General features: G+C 35.1%; 3 protein-coding genes across 9 annotated transcripts; all 3 read right to left on the bottom strand.

Annotated features, from left to right (window-relative positions):
- Positions 1-3,846: 3,846 nt before the first annotated feature.
- Positions 3,847-7,430, bottom strand: Bma-pdk-1 (Uncharacterized protein; the record flags this gene model as incomplete). Of its 7 annotated transcripts, none has more annotated exons than XM_043074602.1 (13): positions 3,847-3,990; positions 4,087-4,239; positions 4,609-4,764; positions 4,811-5,080; positions 5,171-5,336; positions 5,408-5,525; positions 5,600-5,762; positions 5,929-6,002; positions 6,077-6,188; positions 6,301-6,384; positions 6,446-6,571; positions 6,827-6,906; positions 7,352-7,430. In XM_043074602.1, the coding sequence occupies 13 exons, from the start codon at positions 7,428-7,430 to the stop codon at positions 3,847-3,849; spliced, it is 1,725 nt and encodes a 574-aa protein (XP_042930536.1). The 7 variants fall into 7 exon arrangements, with proteins under 7 accessions (XP_042930536.1, XP_042930535.1, XP_042930534.1 ...); XM_043074601.1 differs by having other exon boundaries at positions 4,546-4,756; positions 4,818-5,080; XM_043074600.1 differs by having other exon boundaries at positions 4,609-4,756; positions 4,818-5,080.
- A 2,996-nt stretch (positions 7,431-10,426) lies between these two features.
- Positions 10,427-12,526, bottom strand: Bm6852 (Uncharacterized protein; the record flags this gene model as incomplete). Its single annotated transcript, XM_001897602.1, has 6 exons — positions 10,427-10,618; positions 10,713-10,849; positions 10,989-11,189; positions 11,473-11,692; positions 11,791-11,877; positions 12,254-12,526. 6 exons carry the CDS (start codon positions 12,524-12,526, stop codon positions 10,427-10,429), a joined length of 1,110 nt encoding a protein of 369 aa, XP_001897637.1.
- A 1,635-nt stretch (positions 12,527-14,161) lies between these two features.
- Positions 14,162-16,340, bottom strand: Bma-lep-2 (Uncharacterized protein; the record flags this gene model as incomplete). The annotated part of the gene is made up of 8 exons (XM_043074599.1): positions 14,162-14,273; positions 14,355-14,550; positions 14,712-14,869; positions 14,980-15,240; positions 15,320-15,467; positions 15,680-15,765; positions 15,893-16,055; positions 16,307-16,340. The coding sequence occupies 8 exons, from the start codon at positions 16,338-16,340 to the stop codon at positions 14,162-14,164; spliced, it is 1,158 nt and encodes a 385-aa protein (XP_042930533.1).
- Between the last annotated feature and the right edge of the window lie 322 nt (positions 16,341-16,662).

Here is a 16,662-nt window from a genome sequence, read left to right as displayed (position 1 = left end):
ATTTGGCGTAGAAGTCTTAGAATCACAGTTGGTATAAGAGGTTTAAGTGAAATGTTTGCATGGTTGCATAGCAGGAATAGTAGTGGACAACTCTAATCGGTGGCAATTGGTGGCATAGAGGCAGTGTGCTGACTTCTGGAGACAGCAATTCAGTGGAACAGAGTTTCTGATATTTGAGACATTGAGCCACTTGGCTGGTTGTGTCCAGGGAAGTTCGTTCAACCAAAACCAGCAAATATTTTTTGCTTAACCAATTTATTTTTGCATTGATAGTCTCTTTTAAAATTGTCTAAAAATAGTTTTTGAGAGCTTTACATTCCATGAAATATATGCCCTTAAAAGATAAATATATATGATGCATTCTCAATATGTTCCGTTTATAATATGAGCAAATTTAGTGCATAATTTTTTAGCAAAAAGTGATGGAAGACTGAAGCTGTTGTTGCCTAATGGTTAGTTGGCTACAAATTTTTGAAAGCAGGTGATTCTAGCGATTGCAAAAATAAGCTGGTATTGAATGAGAAGTCTTTGACAATAATAGGGCAATTAATAGGAAGTGGGAAACAGCTAAAGTGAACTGCCGTTGGTAGGTCCAATTCAATTATTGGTTGAAATTTGAATGCTGTTATTGTGAATTTGTGGAGTTGGCATAGTGTAACGCAGTTTCTAGCCAATATTGTCTAGATAAAATGTTGGGGACTAGCTCGCGAGAACCCAGAAAGAAATGCTAGCTTTTAAATTGTCAATCCCGACAATTTTAACCAAATTTAAACGCTGAAGAAGTATGAAAAGATAAGTGGTCTTCTCATATTTTAGGTTTGCGAAGAATATTATAAATGGATTGCTTGGATAGATTCATCACAGATTCAAACAACGACAAAAGCTCTCTCACCATATTTATGAACAATTACAACATCATCAGAGCAAGGAGAAATTGATGAAGTCGCAATGGTAGTTGGTAAACTTCCACACAATGGCTTACCCTTTTTTTTGTTTTCGGATTAGCTGTATTATAAGTGCAGCTACTACTGCAGCCAAAATAAACTTCCCAGAACAAGACACTTTTACATATAAATCTGTTTCCTGTAAAAAGAAAAGAGAAAACATGTGATGTGACTTGAAAAATACTGCCCAAATGCTGCATCTGCAACGGTAAACTGTTCCTGCGCAACAACACCTTGGACAGTTGCTGCACTTGGAGTGCAGTGCTTGATCACATCTCTACTTGATTTAGATCACTTCTGTAGTCTCTTTCTGATCACGACTTCGAAGCATCTCCATTTTCTAATCTTCCATTCCGTATTCTGCTTTTTCTGTCTTGAGGATAATTGCAACTTTTATCGCACCACCATTCATAGCTAAGAACAGCAACTGATATTGCAAGTTAATGTTGGAGTGGATGTATAATTCAGCATTTCTGTGCTAAATTATTTCACTCTATCCAAACTAACAGTAGTGCAATCTACCTTGCCATTGCTGTCGCATGTGATGATAGCAGCAGGATAGCAAGCATTGCAAATGTGTGATCGCTGCATACCAACCAACCACTCTACCATATGCTCTTTCTAGCGGTAGGTAACTCCTCCATACATTCACCAAATTCATCAAAGCATTGTGTCCGTCCCTCAGCGTGTACTTCAGAGAGCATTTCTGAATTGATTTGTTCTCCCCTTACTTTCTTCCGTTCTATAATTCTTTATCTCAATGTGTTTTCCGTCACACATCATCCGTTTTACCTTAAAGCGAAGGAGAAATTTGCAATCTTTATTGGTTGCTATCATATGAAGAATGACACAGCCTGAAGTTCTAGGTGCATCTCACGTTTCATTACACTACTTATGAAAGCACAGTGACTTGCTCAAAACATCACATTTCCCTCATTTTAAACGAATTTCTATAAATTGACTCAAAAAAAATCATTAATCTCCACTGATTGTTGTTATTTTATGCTATTGAAATGTTCACAGGTTATTGTGTTAAGCAATTCTTCTACTTAGATTTTTCGACACGCACCACATGTACCATCCCAAGGTTAAATAACTATATTTCATTTTTTGGAAACTTTTCCACAAAGTGATGAGCATTTGAGCCACAATACGTCTTTCTAAAAGATCTTAGCTGATTTCAAATTCGGGACATTTCGGATTTTTGGGCATGTACGTGCGATGAGTTCCCTCTGTTTCATCCCTTGACACATCCTCAATGACTTTGAAACTGTAATGTCTTGAAGAGAAAACTGAAAAATTCATGATGGTTGCGTGACTAGGTATTACCATTGGGTACCAGTAACATTGGCTCCCATAAACAGTAAACCTGTCTTGCCTACCCACTCACTCCAGCAATTCGGCATTCCCATCGTTCTGCTTTGAATTCCCCACCACTGTCTCGTCTTCACTGACAGCAAGGTCAATTAGCTGCACAATTGATCCGATCACTGCACTGTTATTGATTTAACACCAATACTCCTCTCCTTTTCAGATAAAATGGCTGCGTTTTGTTCCACGTATTCGATCAGCGATTCTGCTAGGCTTTCTTACTACAATTTTCTCTTCTAATGTCCCTACACTATCTAATCATGTCCTTACCGAAAGAAACTGGGTACTAAAGCCATTTGTGGATTAAAATTTTAGGCCAGAAAAAGATTTGGGAGGTACTGGATTACATGTCATGTTTTCTCTGTAGAACTTTACACTTCCTAACACAATTTAAGCAATATACTCAAACACCTAAGTAATGTAGAAGGAGAGTACCCAATTAAGGGCATCTCTGTTTCATTGCCCCACTACTTTTTCCTTTGCTTAAAAACTTTCACGGACCAATTCGTTCACTTCACTGTACGGAACTTCAATATTTCGCATCTACTAAAACTCCTTCCTTAAATTAGATTTTTCGTGTTCATGGAGAACACCACGCGGAAGGAAGTATTTTATGAAAATTATTTCTCAAAAATCTCCCATTCTGTTAAATGTGAATGTTATCTTACTTGTATTTAATAATGGGTTGAACAACTTTCTACTGCAGAAAACTCCATCCGTTCAATAAAAAGTTCAATATAAAACCATTCATGTGACGATAGACTGTCATAATTTCTCGACAAATTCATCTACTGCGTCTCTTAGTCTAGATTATCGGTAACTAAATAAGCACCTTAAATGCAAGTTGACTGTTAGTTGGTTCTGAGCTTCATGTTGCCCTGCTTGACCACAACGCAAGAACGGAGAATTTCATAACAGATGACGCTAGCTGGATTAGGTGAACTAACAACAAAATAATTTCGGAGCCCCTGGAAAAAATGTATTGCAAACAATCAGGGAATGCTGGACCTAAATATGTTTGTCAATTGGTTATATGTTGTTTATTAACATTCATAAGTAATATTTATCAATTATTTATTAATATTCATATTCAAAAAACCATAACAAACATAAATGCCAGGAAAAAGCATTCTTCCTACTTAATATATCAATAAATATCAAAACTTCAGTGAAGCATCGACAAGATCAAAAATCTGTGGTACAAATAACAGGTATCTGTTGAAAGACAAGAAAAAAGGGATGCAAAAACAAAGATCTCCTGCTGGATTTTATAGATAATCAGATAACACAACAATAAACAACACCGGGAATATAAGTAAAAAATACTTATCACAATTTGACGCAGAACGTTTTTTTTTTCGTTCTCCCGTGTATAACTATACACAATCCTTCAATCATTCGACGCACAAGTTCTTTATATATATCTGAATTTCACGTAATGTCAACCGTTCACTCCGAATCATACCAACTTTGAAAATACTGTCTTCAAAAAAGTAGTATAAAACGGTCGGCAAACACCTAAGTATCGTTATCATCGTCGCTTAGTGTTTTTCGTATCTAAGCAATCCGATTCTTCTGGTAATTCATTTAGATATTGTTCACGCAAAGCTTCTATTGCTTTACACCATTCCAGTGCATTTCGCTCCGGATCAAATAAATAATAAGTACGACTTGGCTGAAAACATTACGAGTCAAAGTGTTTACAATATTAACTTCCAACTCATGAAGGTTATTATTCGTTTCCTTCACTAAAAAAAAAGGAAAAACAAACTGTATGCACGAAGAAAGTTCGAAAATTCTTTGCTTCAACTCGCAACTTCCGGCAGAACGGTATTTTGCCTTTTAGTTCCATACTTATGGGATCCACATAAAATATGTGTGGTCCTTCAGTCAGTAAAAACATTCTTCTTCTAGCAAACAATCCCTAAACGAAGTTTCAACACACAAATACATGAAATATTCTATCCTAATTTATTTGTTCTTCTATTTCTTCAATAATTCCTTAAATTTAAACTAAGAGGTCAAGAGTCATTTCCAATTCCAAATCACGTATCAGGGAATTAATAAGTAGAAACAATAACCGCATACGAAGGTACTCCCAATACATATGATCAATTCAAAACGTGGTGACATGCGACATGATCAAACGTAAACATTTGTGCATGAAAATGATGACGGGCAACAGCACAATGAAAAAAACTATGCAGTAGAATCACATAGAATCACAAACCCCACTTTTCCCCCTACCAGAAGACAAAGATAACGCAATTACTTCAGTACAGTTAAAACCAACCTTTTTTTTATCCAATAAACCACTTTTAATGATCAAATTGCCTTCCACAAAACGATGGTATTTATGTTCTTTTCGCTGAATGTTGAGTTTTTTTTCACGCAATCCAGCTAACTCGGGTTCTTCTGTTTCCAAATTACCTTTATTTTGACTAAAAAACTTTCATAATTGTTGAAAACTCATATCTTCGTCCGTCAATAAAAACAACAAACCTGGGGGAACAGAAGTCTTTTAGAGAAAGTCCTAGCAAGCGAGTTACTGCTGCATCATCAAGACCGGGTTCTATATCATCTGGAAAATGGTAATCGCTATGAAAAGCTGGTTCTCCACAACTGGCGGGCAAATATGGCTTAAAAGGCGGTGGCGTTTTTGTGATCAAATTGTCCCAATCAACTGTGGCAAAATATGGATGCGAACGAACAGCTTCACTACCACCTGTCTCTTCAGAACCAAGACGTTTATTAGGATCGGACACCTGGAACAAATACAGAATAATATGCTTATCGAAAGGGTGGAAGCAATGATTTATAAATTAAGAAAAATAAATCTGGTTATCAAAATATACCAAGAATTTTCGAACGAGATCTTTGGAAAGGTCAGGGAACCCTTCAGGGAAATTGTAATCCAGCTTCTGAATCTTTTGAAAAGTATGGTAATCATTAATAGCACGAAATGGTGGTAATCCAGAAACCATTTGAAAAATTATTGCACCCAAAGCCCAGTAGTCACATCTGCAAAATATCAAAAACTGAGGATCATAATCCTTGGTTGAGTCATTTCATTCAAGCACAATGAAACTAACGATGGGCCAACTTCTCCATCCACCAGCACTTCTGGTGAAAGATACTGAGCAGTGCCAACGAACGTTGATCGACTACGATAGTGTTCTTCCTGAAGAGCACTTTTCGTATCTGTTTCATCTGTAATTTCAAAACCAGTGAAGAAATTATGTTAAACAGTTTCCTATTCAGCATGTACTTAATATTTAACTTACCTTTTTCTGAATCAACAAATTTCGCCGTGCCAAAATCAGATAACATTATGTGCCAATTTTCTCCAAGCAAAATATTTTCTGGTTTCAAATCCCTGTGAATAATGCCACATTTATGGAGTATGTCGATCGCGCATACAAGTTCAGCCGAATAAAACAAAGTCACCTGTAAAATTATATATCAAGGAAAGGAATGAGTGGTTTCTGTGAATCGAATCACAACATACTATGAAATCATACCATAATTTGTAAATATTTTATTTTGTTTTTGGACACATCACTAAAAAAAAAAAAATTCTGCTCACATTACATATACAGGAATGGCAACTTACATCTTCATCAAAGGAACCAAGGCGGTGCAAATATGTCAACAAATCACCATTTTTTGCATAGGTCATAGCAAAGTCTGTAAATATTTCTTGAATAAATAGCATGCAATATGTGATAAGTGATTAAACAGTAAATACTGCAAGAACTTACAAAGACGAGTGGGATCCTGGAAAGTACAATACAAGGATACGAAATATGGATGTCCGCCATGCAAATAAGTCAACGAAGTCATTACGTCTTTCTCACGCATAACCGACACAACCTTTAAAGTAATCAACTATCTTTGATATTCATGCAAAATCTATATCATTTATCAGTACTCTGCAGTAAACTTTCGTTTGTTTTCCCATTAGTGAAAAATCCCAAACGAGTACCTTATCATGTCGTCGAATTAAGTCTTTGTTGAGCACTTTTAGAGCAAATTCCTTTCCACTGGATACCTCACGAGCACGATACACCTGTAAGCTTAGAATAGTTGCAGTATATGCGACATGTACGTTGAACATATGCTTTCCTTACCGTAGAAAAACAACCTTCGCCCAGTATTTGTAAAAAGAAGAAGTCAACGGCACTTTTCTGCACAGGCTGCATACCATTTTTTAACATTTGTATCATTACCATTTGCGAAATCGAAGACTTTTTAATCTGCAAAAATATAAAAAAATATCAAGAAATCTACCACTTTTTGAGAAAAAAAAGAATTAATAATCATTAGAATGTATAATCGCTTTTCTAAAAACAGTTTGATCGATAGGCACAAAAATAATCGTTAGCCGTACTCGTATACTATATACAGTGTTTGAATATGGTCCTAGGTAATTATTCGCTTATGTTAAGAACACGTAGCCTGAATCCGGTAGTTAAAGAGATGCATTAATAAAATTAAGAAAAGTAAAAAACCTGTCTGCCCACAGGCATATCTTTGCTGCACATCACTTTATTGTTTTCATTCGCAAAATGAACAAACACATTTGCCGTCACTGAAAATTGTCCAGGACTAAACCTTCAAACTGATTTTAATAACTTTTCTACCATAAAAGATCTGATATCCATTCAATTTTACACACATGGTACGATTTCTGCTATGATGAAAACAGCAAGCAATATGATGGTTATCTCGGAAAATTGTGTAACTCAAATCATGTGTAACATAAGATACGTGCGAACTAGACCTCGAATAATCAGGATGGAACTGCTAAGTGCTTTTCCAAGGACATTTACAAAATTTACAACATCGTTAGAAAATTGATGAGAATATTTCAACATAATAACTGCCTGAAATAAACCTATTCTCTTATCAATGTGCACTAAGTAACTATTCCCTCTTCCCAAATAATAAAATTATTTGTGTTATTGAAAAGAAGGCACATAAACAGTCCATTTATGACATCAGCACTGTTATTACAATTGTTCGGATAAACAAACCACTGGTGGATGGAGAATCACCAGCAGGTAAGTAATTGAGTGCAGCGACTACCATCAGATTACCGGAATACACAACCATCAGGAATCATCGGGTTCGGTATTCCTTCTTTGCATTTTCCTATGCTGACTTCATCCTAAAGAAATCTGAAAACTGGTTTGTTAATCATTTCTCAAGACGTCGGCTGCTCCAAATTACGATACACGCATCTACCTTTTCCCAAATTTCCCATAAGTTAACACTCCATACCAATGCATGAACACGTACGCAATCATCGCTACGGCAATGCACCGAACGTAACGAACACTCCTGTATGAGCGTTACGTTCACAAACTTCGAACAAAGCTATGCACGCCCTGAGCGCATGACTAGGAACTAATTTGGATGCTTTTTCATGCTCCACTTCAAATCCCAATATCTACCAAGTTTATCATTCAAGTTGAAAATGATGGATGGTGAATGCAAATGATTGTTGCAAATGCATCATGTGCCTACACCAAATTGGCACATTAACTCGACTAATACTATTTTGCTGCAGTCATTAATGATTAATAATTTGTCGTCTTGGTCGCGTAATCTTAACTTGCTATAAGTTAGTTTTGCGCTTTGATGGAATTTCAATCTCTTATTGTAAATCATACTTTGTTTATGCATATTGCTGGCAATATGAGGGAGATCACCCTTGTTGAAGGGGGCTTTGTGTGTTTTTACCAAGCACTATCGGTAACAGGTTTCGAAATAAAAATAGCTTAGAAAGAGAAAATATAGACATCCAGGTTGAACATGATATGATGGAAATCGTAAGAACTTAATCAATAAAGAAAAAGTAGGAAATCAACTGAAATTTTGAAGTGAATGATATATTGTTGATTAAATCATGATCATCTTTCTTTTCTTTTCCTAACTGCTATAAGGGTTTCTTTTATCAAACCAAATTTAAGCATGAATGTAGAAATGTTTTGTTTTTAAGAATAGCACACTAATCCGATGTTAATCAGTTAAGGCAAGTAACAAAAATGTTCCAATTTGACCCCTCCCCAAAATAGATTTGTTATGATATTTGCTCTTTTCTGTAGTTTAAGTAAGTGTTAGCACAGCTTATATGATCGTCTTATCTTTTCATCCGAACTATGCCAAGAATTTGTCACAAAAAAACTCCTTAATATTTGTGCCCAGTTGTAGGACTCTTCCTATTAAATTTACATGAGTTCTTGTACTTCTGAGATGAGGGATGAACTGCAATCGAACGAAATTTATGTCATGAACAGATACGTACTTAAATATTTTGATTTAGCTATTTGCTAATCGAAATGCTAATCAAATTATAATGAAATGGACAAACTGGTAGAATTTTACCGTCTGAAAGTGTCGCATAATCACAGAGAGACAGAATTTCAATACAGTTTTCACCTGCATTAACACACTAAAAACATCCATCACCCCCCTTTTATCGTTTATGCAATTTTCGACAGAGGTCTGAAAAAATGAAAGTGTTGAAAGGTCCCTCACCTATCCCTCATCTACGGTTTTCTATAATTTCTAATCATTTTATAAAGTCCTTCGTAGATTAAGGCCCTTCAATTTCAGGAGAGTTTTTAAGCCATTTACTCTTGCAAGAAAACTTTTTAAACGCTCACTATTTACATAACAAATAAGGGCTTCAAATTTAAAGTTGGAAGTCTTAAATAGAAACAAACACATTCCAGAACCATTGATAAGCAGCAGGTCCTGTTAAAAACTATAGGACCGTGTCGCTCTTCTGTATTGCATTTTTCTTCATTCAGAAAGGCCACTGAGTTGCGCTTTCGACTCCTAGCAAAAATAATTTTACTAAATTTGAACCAGTATGTACCATAATGCTATGCTTAGAAATTGAAATAAAATATTTTACAATAAACAGAAATTATCATCAGCAATTGTCATATATCATTTGTGCAGGAATAAATAACTTCGACTCAATTTTTTTTTTTTTTTTTTTTGGGAAGTATTCCAGGCAGGCCCGTTTGATCGCTAACTAGAGAGATGTATATGATACAAAGTAAAGAATAGAGAGAATTATGGTAAAAGTAGTCCAAAGCAATAAGGAAAAAGAAGAGTTGTTGAAATATGCAAAAAAATTTTATTTGGTAAATAATTAATACATCACTACGAGATAAATAAGAAATGCAGTAAATCTCAAGTATTATGATACTGCAACTCAAAAACATGGCCACCTTCAATTTTAAAGAGTATTTATGTTCTTCTTCAAATGAAATAACTCAAAAATGCTCCTTTACAATTCAGTGTTTTTTTTTTTCAGTGCACTATACGGGAAAAACATTTCGTTATAAGTGGTATATTCACTTATTTCGGTATAAACTACAAATAGTAGTTTGACCTACTTATACATAAAAACAGTACTTGAAATTCTAGGAATTTTATTACTCTGTGCAAATTTTCCGATTTATTTCAAATATTACAACGTTATATTTTTAGTTATAAGTTGCTATAATTTGATAAGTGCTGCTTTCGAAGAAATAGGCGTAGCATAATATCGAATAAAAAAGTCACAGATGCCTGATTCAAATGATATATTCCTCCCATTGTACATTACCTTTTCTTTAATCCACTTAAGAAATACAAGGATGTCGCAGAAAAGAGAGTTATTTTAATGATCTTTCGGAAATGATTAATCTCTGAGGAATCAGTGGAACAGCTCAATTTTTTTTCATCCTGAATCACCATTCATGTAAATATAGGCTGAAAGGAGAGAGACCTGAGATTTCAAGCACACCCTAATCAATCATATTTGATTGCAACTGGGAACTAGTATAACAGGATTGCAGTAATGAGACTTTCATGTTCCACTTTTTTCTATTTTCCTTATTTGGTTGAAAGAGACGAAATACTCAATTCGCGCTTCAAAGCCAACCACTCTGCGAACCAAATTAGACCACGTAATGAAGCCACGGAAAAATTTGCAAGAATAACAAGGGACGTCATGGCTGACAACAAATATTTCTTTTAATACTTAAATAAAGCAAGATCAAAACTGTGGTAAATTCCTATCACTTAAATATATTCTTTGGAACGGAATATTACAATGGAAAGGGTAAATTTCTCTGTTGTTCGGTGACCCGTTGCAGAAGTGATTCCGCACTGTGTCTCAACTCAACTTGTGTTTCACGAGTCAAAAGAAAAGATTTTACTGAGGTATATACTTCTTGAGTGAATTCACACCGTCTTATCACTTCCATATTTTTCATTATCTGCAGTATCATTGCCATTTTCTAAACAGTTTCACTTCAAATTATATCGAGAACGAGTAGAGTTAAATAGAAACAAATAGAAACAGATTTTATGAAGCCACCAGCATAATTATACCTGTGATTGGTTTGTGTCGATCAGATCCTGGCATAATATCCCATAAAGGACTTTCAAATCGTTATCATAAAAAAGAACCGAAATGAGGTCATCTGACACACAAAAAATGTTCATCAACAATTTAACTGCACGCAAATCTGAGCAATGAATCCAAGGTAAAAATAGTATGAAAAGATTGAGGATTGCATATCCAGATAATGGTCAGCGTTTTTTGGGAAATAAACAGCCAGAGTTTACAGCTGATGATTTATGTTTGGATCTAACTGTGGAACTTACCTTTATTATCAGCTCTACACCGGTTCAACTGTATTGTGAGTAATTGACCAAATGTAACTGGGGCATTTTTATGCAAAGTCTGAATAACAGTATTTTCATTTGACTCGAAATGGGAATTGAATGACAAAATAAACTGGAAAGCATCTGTGCAATCTTTTACTATCGAGACTATCTTTGTTAGAAATTCTAAATTCAAAGCATCTGAAAAAATGTTTGTAAAAATAATTTGCGAGGAATTGAAAAAGCTGCATCTTCATTCTCTTTTTGCTGGAAATATTAGTAGCTATCTCATTCCTGAAAGTTATTAGATTCAAAACGACTTGAACTTATTAAATCAAAGTGATTTAAAGTCAAAATATCGAAATAAAAGTGATCTAAAGTTATTTAAATCAAAATGATTATTTGAATGACAGGCAACACCATGAATATAAGGAAAATCTGTTCGAAAAAGTGTGAACAAATACGATAAAAAAAGGAAACTTACCATAATGTGACGTAGGAAATTTTTCACCAGTTGAAAATAATACAGAAAGCAACTGCAAAGATAATATATCAAGTTCAGTAAGTGGTAAAGAGAAATTATTTTGTAATACTAGCAAAACCGGCAACTGTCCACAAAGTAGTATTGTTATGACTGATCGGTCCAACAAGCAAAGTGAGTGGAATGTCGTTAGCAGCTCGATGCGTACTGATTTCTTTAGCTCCTAAAGCGAAGCAATGATATGATATTCCATTTAAATGAGTTTCCTCTTAATTTCTAAAACTTACTTTTGTATTAAACCGACTTATAATGAAAACCTACTATTTGGTAAAGTGAAACGAGCTGCTCAATGAAGATATAATCATCCCGACGAAAACGTTTCATGAGTACTCCAACATCAGCTTTCTTCTGTAATTTAAATTTCACGCAAACAACCCTAACCTTTTTTTTAAAAATCTTTTAAATATTTGAATAATTAAATTGAATTTGAGAGGGACTGAAATTCCTATGTAACCAAGGCCACAGACCAGTGCTGTATTATTAAATTACCATAAATCCAGAAAAGTGTTGCAAAGATTTAACCATCAAAGTTTTGTCATTCCGAATAGACCAGTCTAGCTGCAAAACATTGTTGAAATCAATATAGATAGAACATTCCTCTTCATACTACATTTCTACTTCAAATTTTATTTAAAGCTGTACAGCTTTTACAGTTAGTTGATGGGTGGAAAAATAGTAGTATTGAGAACAACAAAAAACAACTGTAACTCTATACTATGCATACCTGACCTTTATCCTCAATATAACTTGTTAAACTGACAATGACCTGTTCCAATACCCTCGCATCATGGCAATTTTCCACGTCGATTATATAGTCTTTTTCCAAAGCACTTTTTATAACACGAAGACCATATATATCGGGCAAATCTCGCAGTAAAGCACTCAAGATGATTGATACAGTATTTATACAGACCCCTATAGGAGCATCAGTCTGTTCCCGAACGACATCAACCAGCTCTCGAGCTTTTTCCTTACTGTTCAAGATCGGGACATACATGAACCACTCTAGCTCTTTTGTATTTCTAAGAAATGTTGAAATAATCTCAGAAAAGAAAAAATCCACATTATGTTCCAATTCTGTTGTACTTGAAGTCTCTCTCACAATTAATTTACCACTTTTTTTTGAAAGACATGTTCGCACTGAGCTTTGAAGATGATCATTGACCTTTACTATCTTTTTAACTTTAACATCCTATTTGCAGTCGACATTTTTGTCAAACTACAATACTTCCTGAGGAAACCGTGCAACGTCCGAAACTGATTGTGAAAAAAGATGTTCAACAGTGAATCACATTCACTATAACCAAACAACTCCAACACTCACGTCAGTTAAATGGAAGTTGAATTTAATTCTTGAAGCATATGTATATTCCTTCCTTAATAGATGGATGAAAGACAGTCGAATTGGCACAGAAGCTGTTAAAGTATTACCAAAACCTATTCATACTGCGTATCATTTCATTATCTCAGATTCTCACGCTATCACCTCATATTCGCTGTTGAAAAAGTTTTCGAAAATGATATATACATTAACACTAAGGTGTATCAAAGGCAAAAAGCATGAATTACTGACATCTGATAGCCTATTCATCACATTGTCATTCATTTACCACACACAGTCCATCGAAACAAATAAAATAAAAAAAAAAAACTCTTTACAGAAAACTGTTTTGATATGACCATAATTGACACAATGATTACAGAGGTGGAAGTGAAAATTTCCAGGTTGAAATTAATTCCAGTTGGCAGATGGTTTCTATCAAACGAAAGAAATAAGGTGTTCCAACTACGTCAAATTTCTTGCAACCAATGAAGCTATAATTAAACTAAGATATAGAATCAACGCCAGTTCAAACGGATTACTACCAGTCGTATAAGGTTAGCTCTTTTCTCATTCTCCAAACTACTAATAATGGATAAGCCTATCCATCTTGCTTTGCTCATTCACCTGTATAGTTGAAGATTCCACAATCCGAGAAAATCATTTCTATATTTTTACCAGTAGTTCGTTAAAGTGTAATGTAAAATATAATTTGCTTGAAGCTTTTGGAAATATATCTCAGCTTAATATTATTTGTTGCTATCCCATTCAAAGTTAGAAAACACTGGAGAAGTCCTACCAAAACTTATTTAAAAATACAAAAGAAAATGTTATCCCAACCTGAAAATATGGACCCCAAATTTAACTGAGTAACACTTCATTCATTAGAAACATTAAAAACCAGTAACAAATAATGAGACGTTAGTTTGGCATAAGAAATGAACAGAGAATGAGCCGGAAGGTACGTTCCAGATACCTAAAGATAGCCTCGTGCAATATACAGTCACTTTAAAGCTCCTATAAAAAACAATTAATCATGATTTATAGCTATGCTTACATTATTCCTGATAAAAAATTACAAATCGAAAATGCTATACAGAACCCAATAAAAAATAGGCAGACTAGTAGTTAAAACATGCAACAGGAACAGAACTCAAATACACAGTTGGTAAATGGATGTTGTTTGCATAAAGTATAAAAGGAAAGAAGCAAACAGAAATTTCATGACAATAAGCAATACTTTGAATTCGATAAACATTCAGCACTGCAACAGATTGGTACAATGAATGCATGGTAGGAACATAGTAGATTCTAGACGAGATTGAACGCTTGGCTAATAATGCCCTGTGTAATTCTCGAAAAATCATCTTCCGAGTCTGAATCAGAAAATGACCATACTTCGGAATATAACGGGCGTCTCCGTCTGCAAAATGCCACCATCACCTTTTATGAACATAAATTGAAACAACGCAGTGAAGTAACTATATGCAGCAAAAAAAAAAACCTTTGAAGAGTCCGCGGACTATCGCCTTCCACAATAGTGCCATCAGGCAGTTCATGTTTGTAGAAACACTTATTGCCAAATGGACAGTCATCGATATGCCCTTCTTTCACATATTTGCACTGTTTCCGTTTTGTATTCTCACGAAATCTAGCAATCAAGTCATTCTTATCTGCTTGGTCTTCGACCCAATATGTGGCTGCAATATACACACATAAGTTGGGCTTTTCTCTCCCAAAAATATGCAAAAAAGAAATATTTAGTTGAACGTTAGTCTAAATGTTCCTAAACATTGCTATTAAAAACAATCTTTTACTAAACATAAGAAAAGACTTCCTCAGCAGAGTGAGGATAACTAACCGGGAACGACGAAATCTGAATGAGTGCGACATTCAGGACAACTACGAACTGTCTTCTTCTCGAAATGGTCATTCTGATTTCGGCGCCACTGCCTAATACAGTCTAAACAAAAACAATGTCTGCAGCCTTCCAGGATTCCAAAACGACTCTTTCTTTCTCTAAAACTATACATATTCTCACGTTCACAAATGACAAACAGGAGTGATTATATTTTTATTTTAAAATAAGAAAGTATCTCTCCCTTTCCAGTCCCAGTAAGAGATGAGACGCATTAACTTGCCTAATATTTTCCATACATATACCACAGATTTTATCAGCCGAGCGCGCTTCAGCAAAAGCCTCCTCCATCGCAGCTTCATGAGCGTCTATACATTCACGTCGATGCTGTGCACGCTGCTCTGTATCTGTTGGATGTAAGCATGGCACATTACAAAGATCGCACACATCACCATGTACGAACTGACACTTGTCACCTTTGTCACAATCTCCGGTTTCAAAATACGGACATAATGGTAGCGAACCTAATGAACTGAAACCATCTCTATATTCCTTCATTTTATTTTATAAACAAATAATTCAGTCTTTGCAAAATATTTTAGTTCACCTACCCTGAAGCGACGGTATTAACTTCGCTTAATGCCAACACTTTCCAAGAAGGAATGAATTCGGTTGCATCCACGGAAAACACATGACCGCTTCGGTTTACTGTTGCTGCTGTTGTTACTCCTTCACTATTACTGCAACCATTTTCAACCACTGGAATGATGAATAATCAAACTATTTCCTATGTTACGCAATCAGTTATTAATGAAGTTCATCAACTGCTCTCTTGGTAAAATCTCACGCACCTTAAACATAACTATTTCTTTCCTATCGTATCTTATTTCTTAGTGAATGTCTGACAATTATAACAATGCATATCCAGATTACTAGCCAATTTTTTGAAACACCGTTGGGATAAAAACTACCTTTGGTTGCGTTAGGACTTCCTGTCGTACGAGCAACGCTTTTCACTGCTTTAACCCCATCCAACGGCGGTCGCTTATGGTCATACCTGAAAACATTTAAACGATTCCTTTGGCGTTTTGGTGGTTTAATGAAAGCATTCTAGCCTCAACCCGATTCAGCTGTAAGAGCTATAAATATATCAGTTGAATTAAGAAACAAATGAAATATTGTACCTGCAAGAAGTACCAAAATCACATTTTCCTATAAGGTAGTAACGGCACGTTCGATCCGGTTTCGAATTACGATCGTGAGAAAACGGACATGAAGCACCTTCGCGACAGATATTATTTGCAAAATACCGACATAAAATTTTACTCGTTAGAGTGGTAGTTGGTGCTAAAAATAAAAAAAAATGTATTTATGCAGAATTCAGCAACAAAACAACTCCCCAATCCCTATACCCTGAACAAATGCATAAATGGTCAAACTTTGCTTAACATGTTTGATACGTAGTGCAGACGAGACGTCGAACTTATATAAAATTTAATGATGAAAACAAATGATAATTAATAACAAACAGCACTAGTATAGTTGTAGAAGCAGTCGACTTTTTCATCTCTCCCCAAATCTATCAACGCTGGGACAACCTACAGAATTTGGAATAAACTCTCGGATTCTCATCTGCAAAAAATTATAAATTGAAAGCTTACCGACAGCCATATACTGGGTGTTCTGTCCCGTTCTTCTGGAAAAAAAAAAAAACATATATTATCGACAATTTCTTGACCATGTGTCACAATATGTGCATGGAATCACCTAATAAATACCCGTGTACCTAGTACTGCAATACGCAGACAAAGCTCACCATTCTCACACAACAAAAAGTCGACCTCATCATTTAATTAATGCATGTGTGCATTGTCCTGAAATGAAGCCAGTACGATCCAGTATTGTCTACCGGATGACTAACTTGCATGCAAATTTAAATTGCCCGCAAATCCTC

The sequence above is a fragment of the Brugia malayi genome (assembly GCF_000002995.4).
Source record: "Brugia malayi strain FR3 genome assembly, contig: Bm_v4_ChrX_scaffold_001, whole genome shotgun sequence".
Lineage (NCBI taxonomy): Eukaryota > Metazoa > Nematoda > Chromadorea > Rhabditida > Onchocercidae > Brugia > Brugia malayi.
Note: the sequence above shows the minus strand (reverse complement) of the source record. Positions and strands in the feature narration are given on the sequence as shown.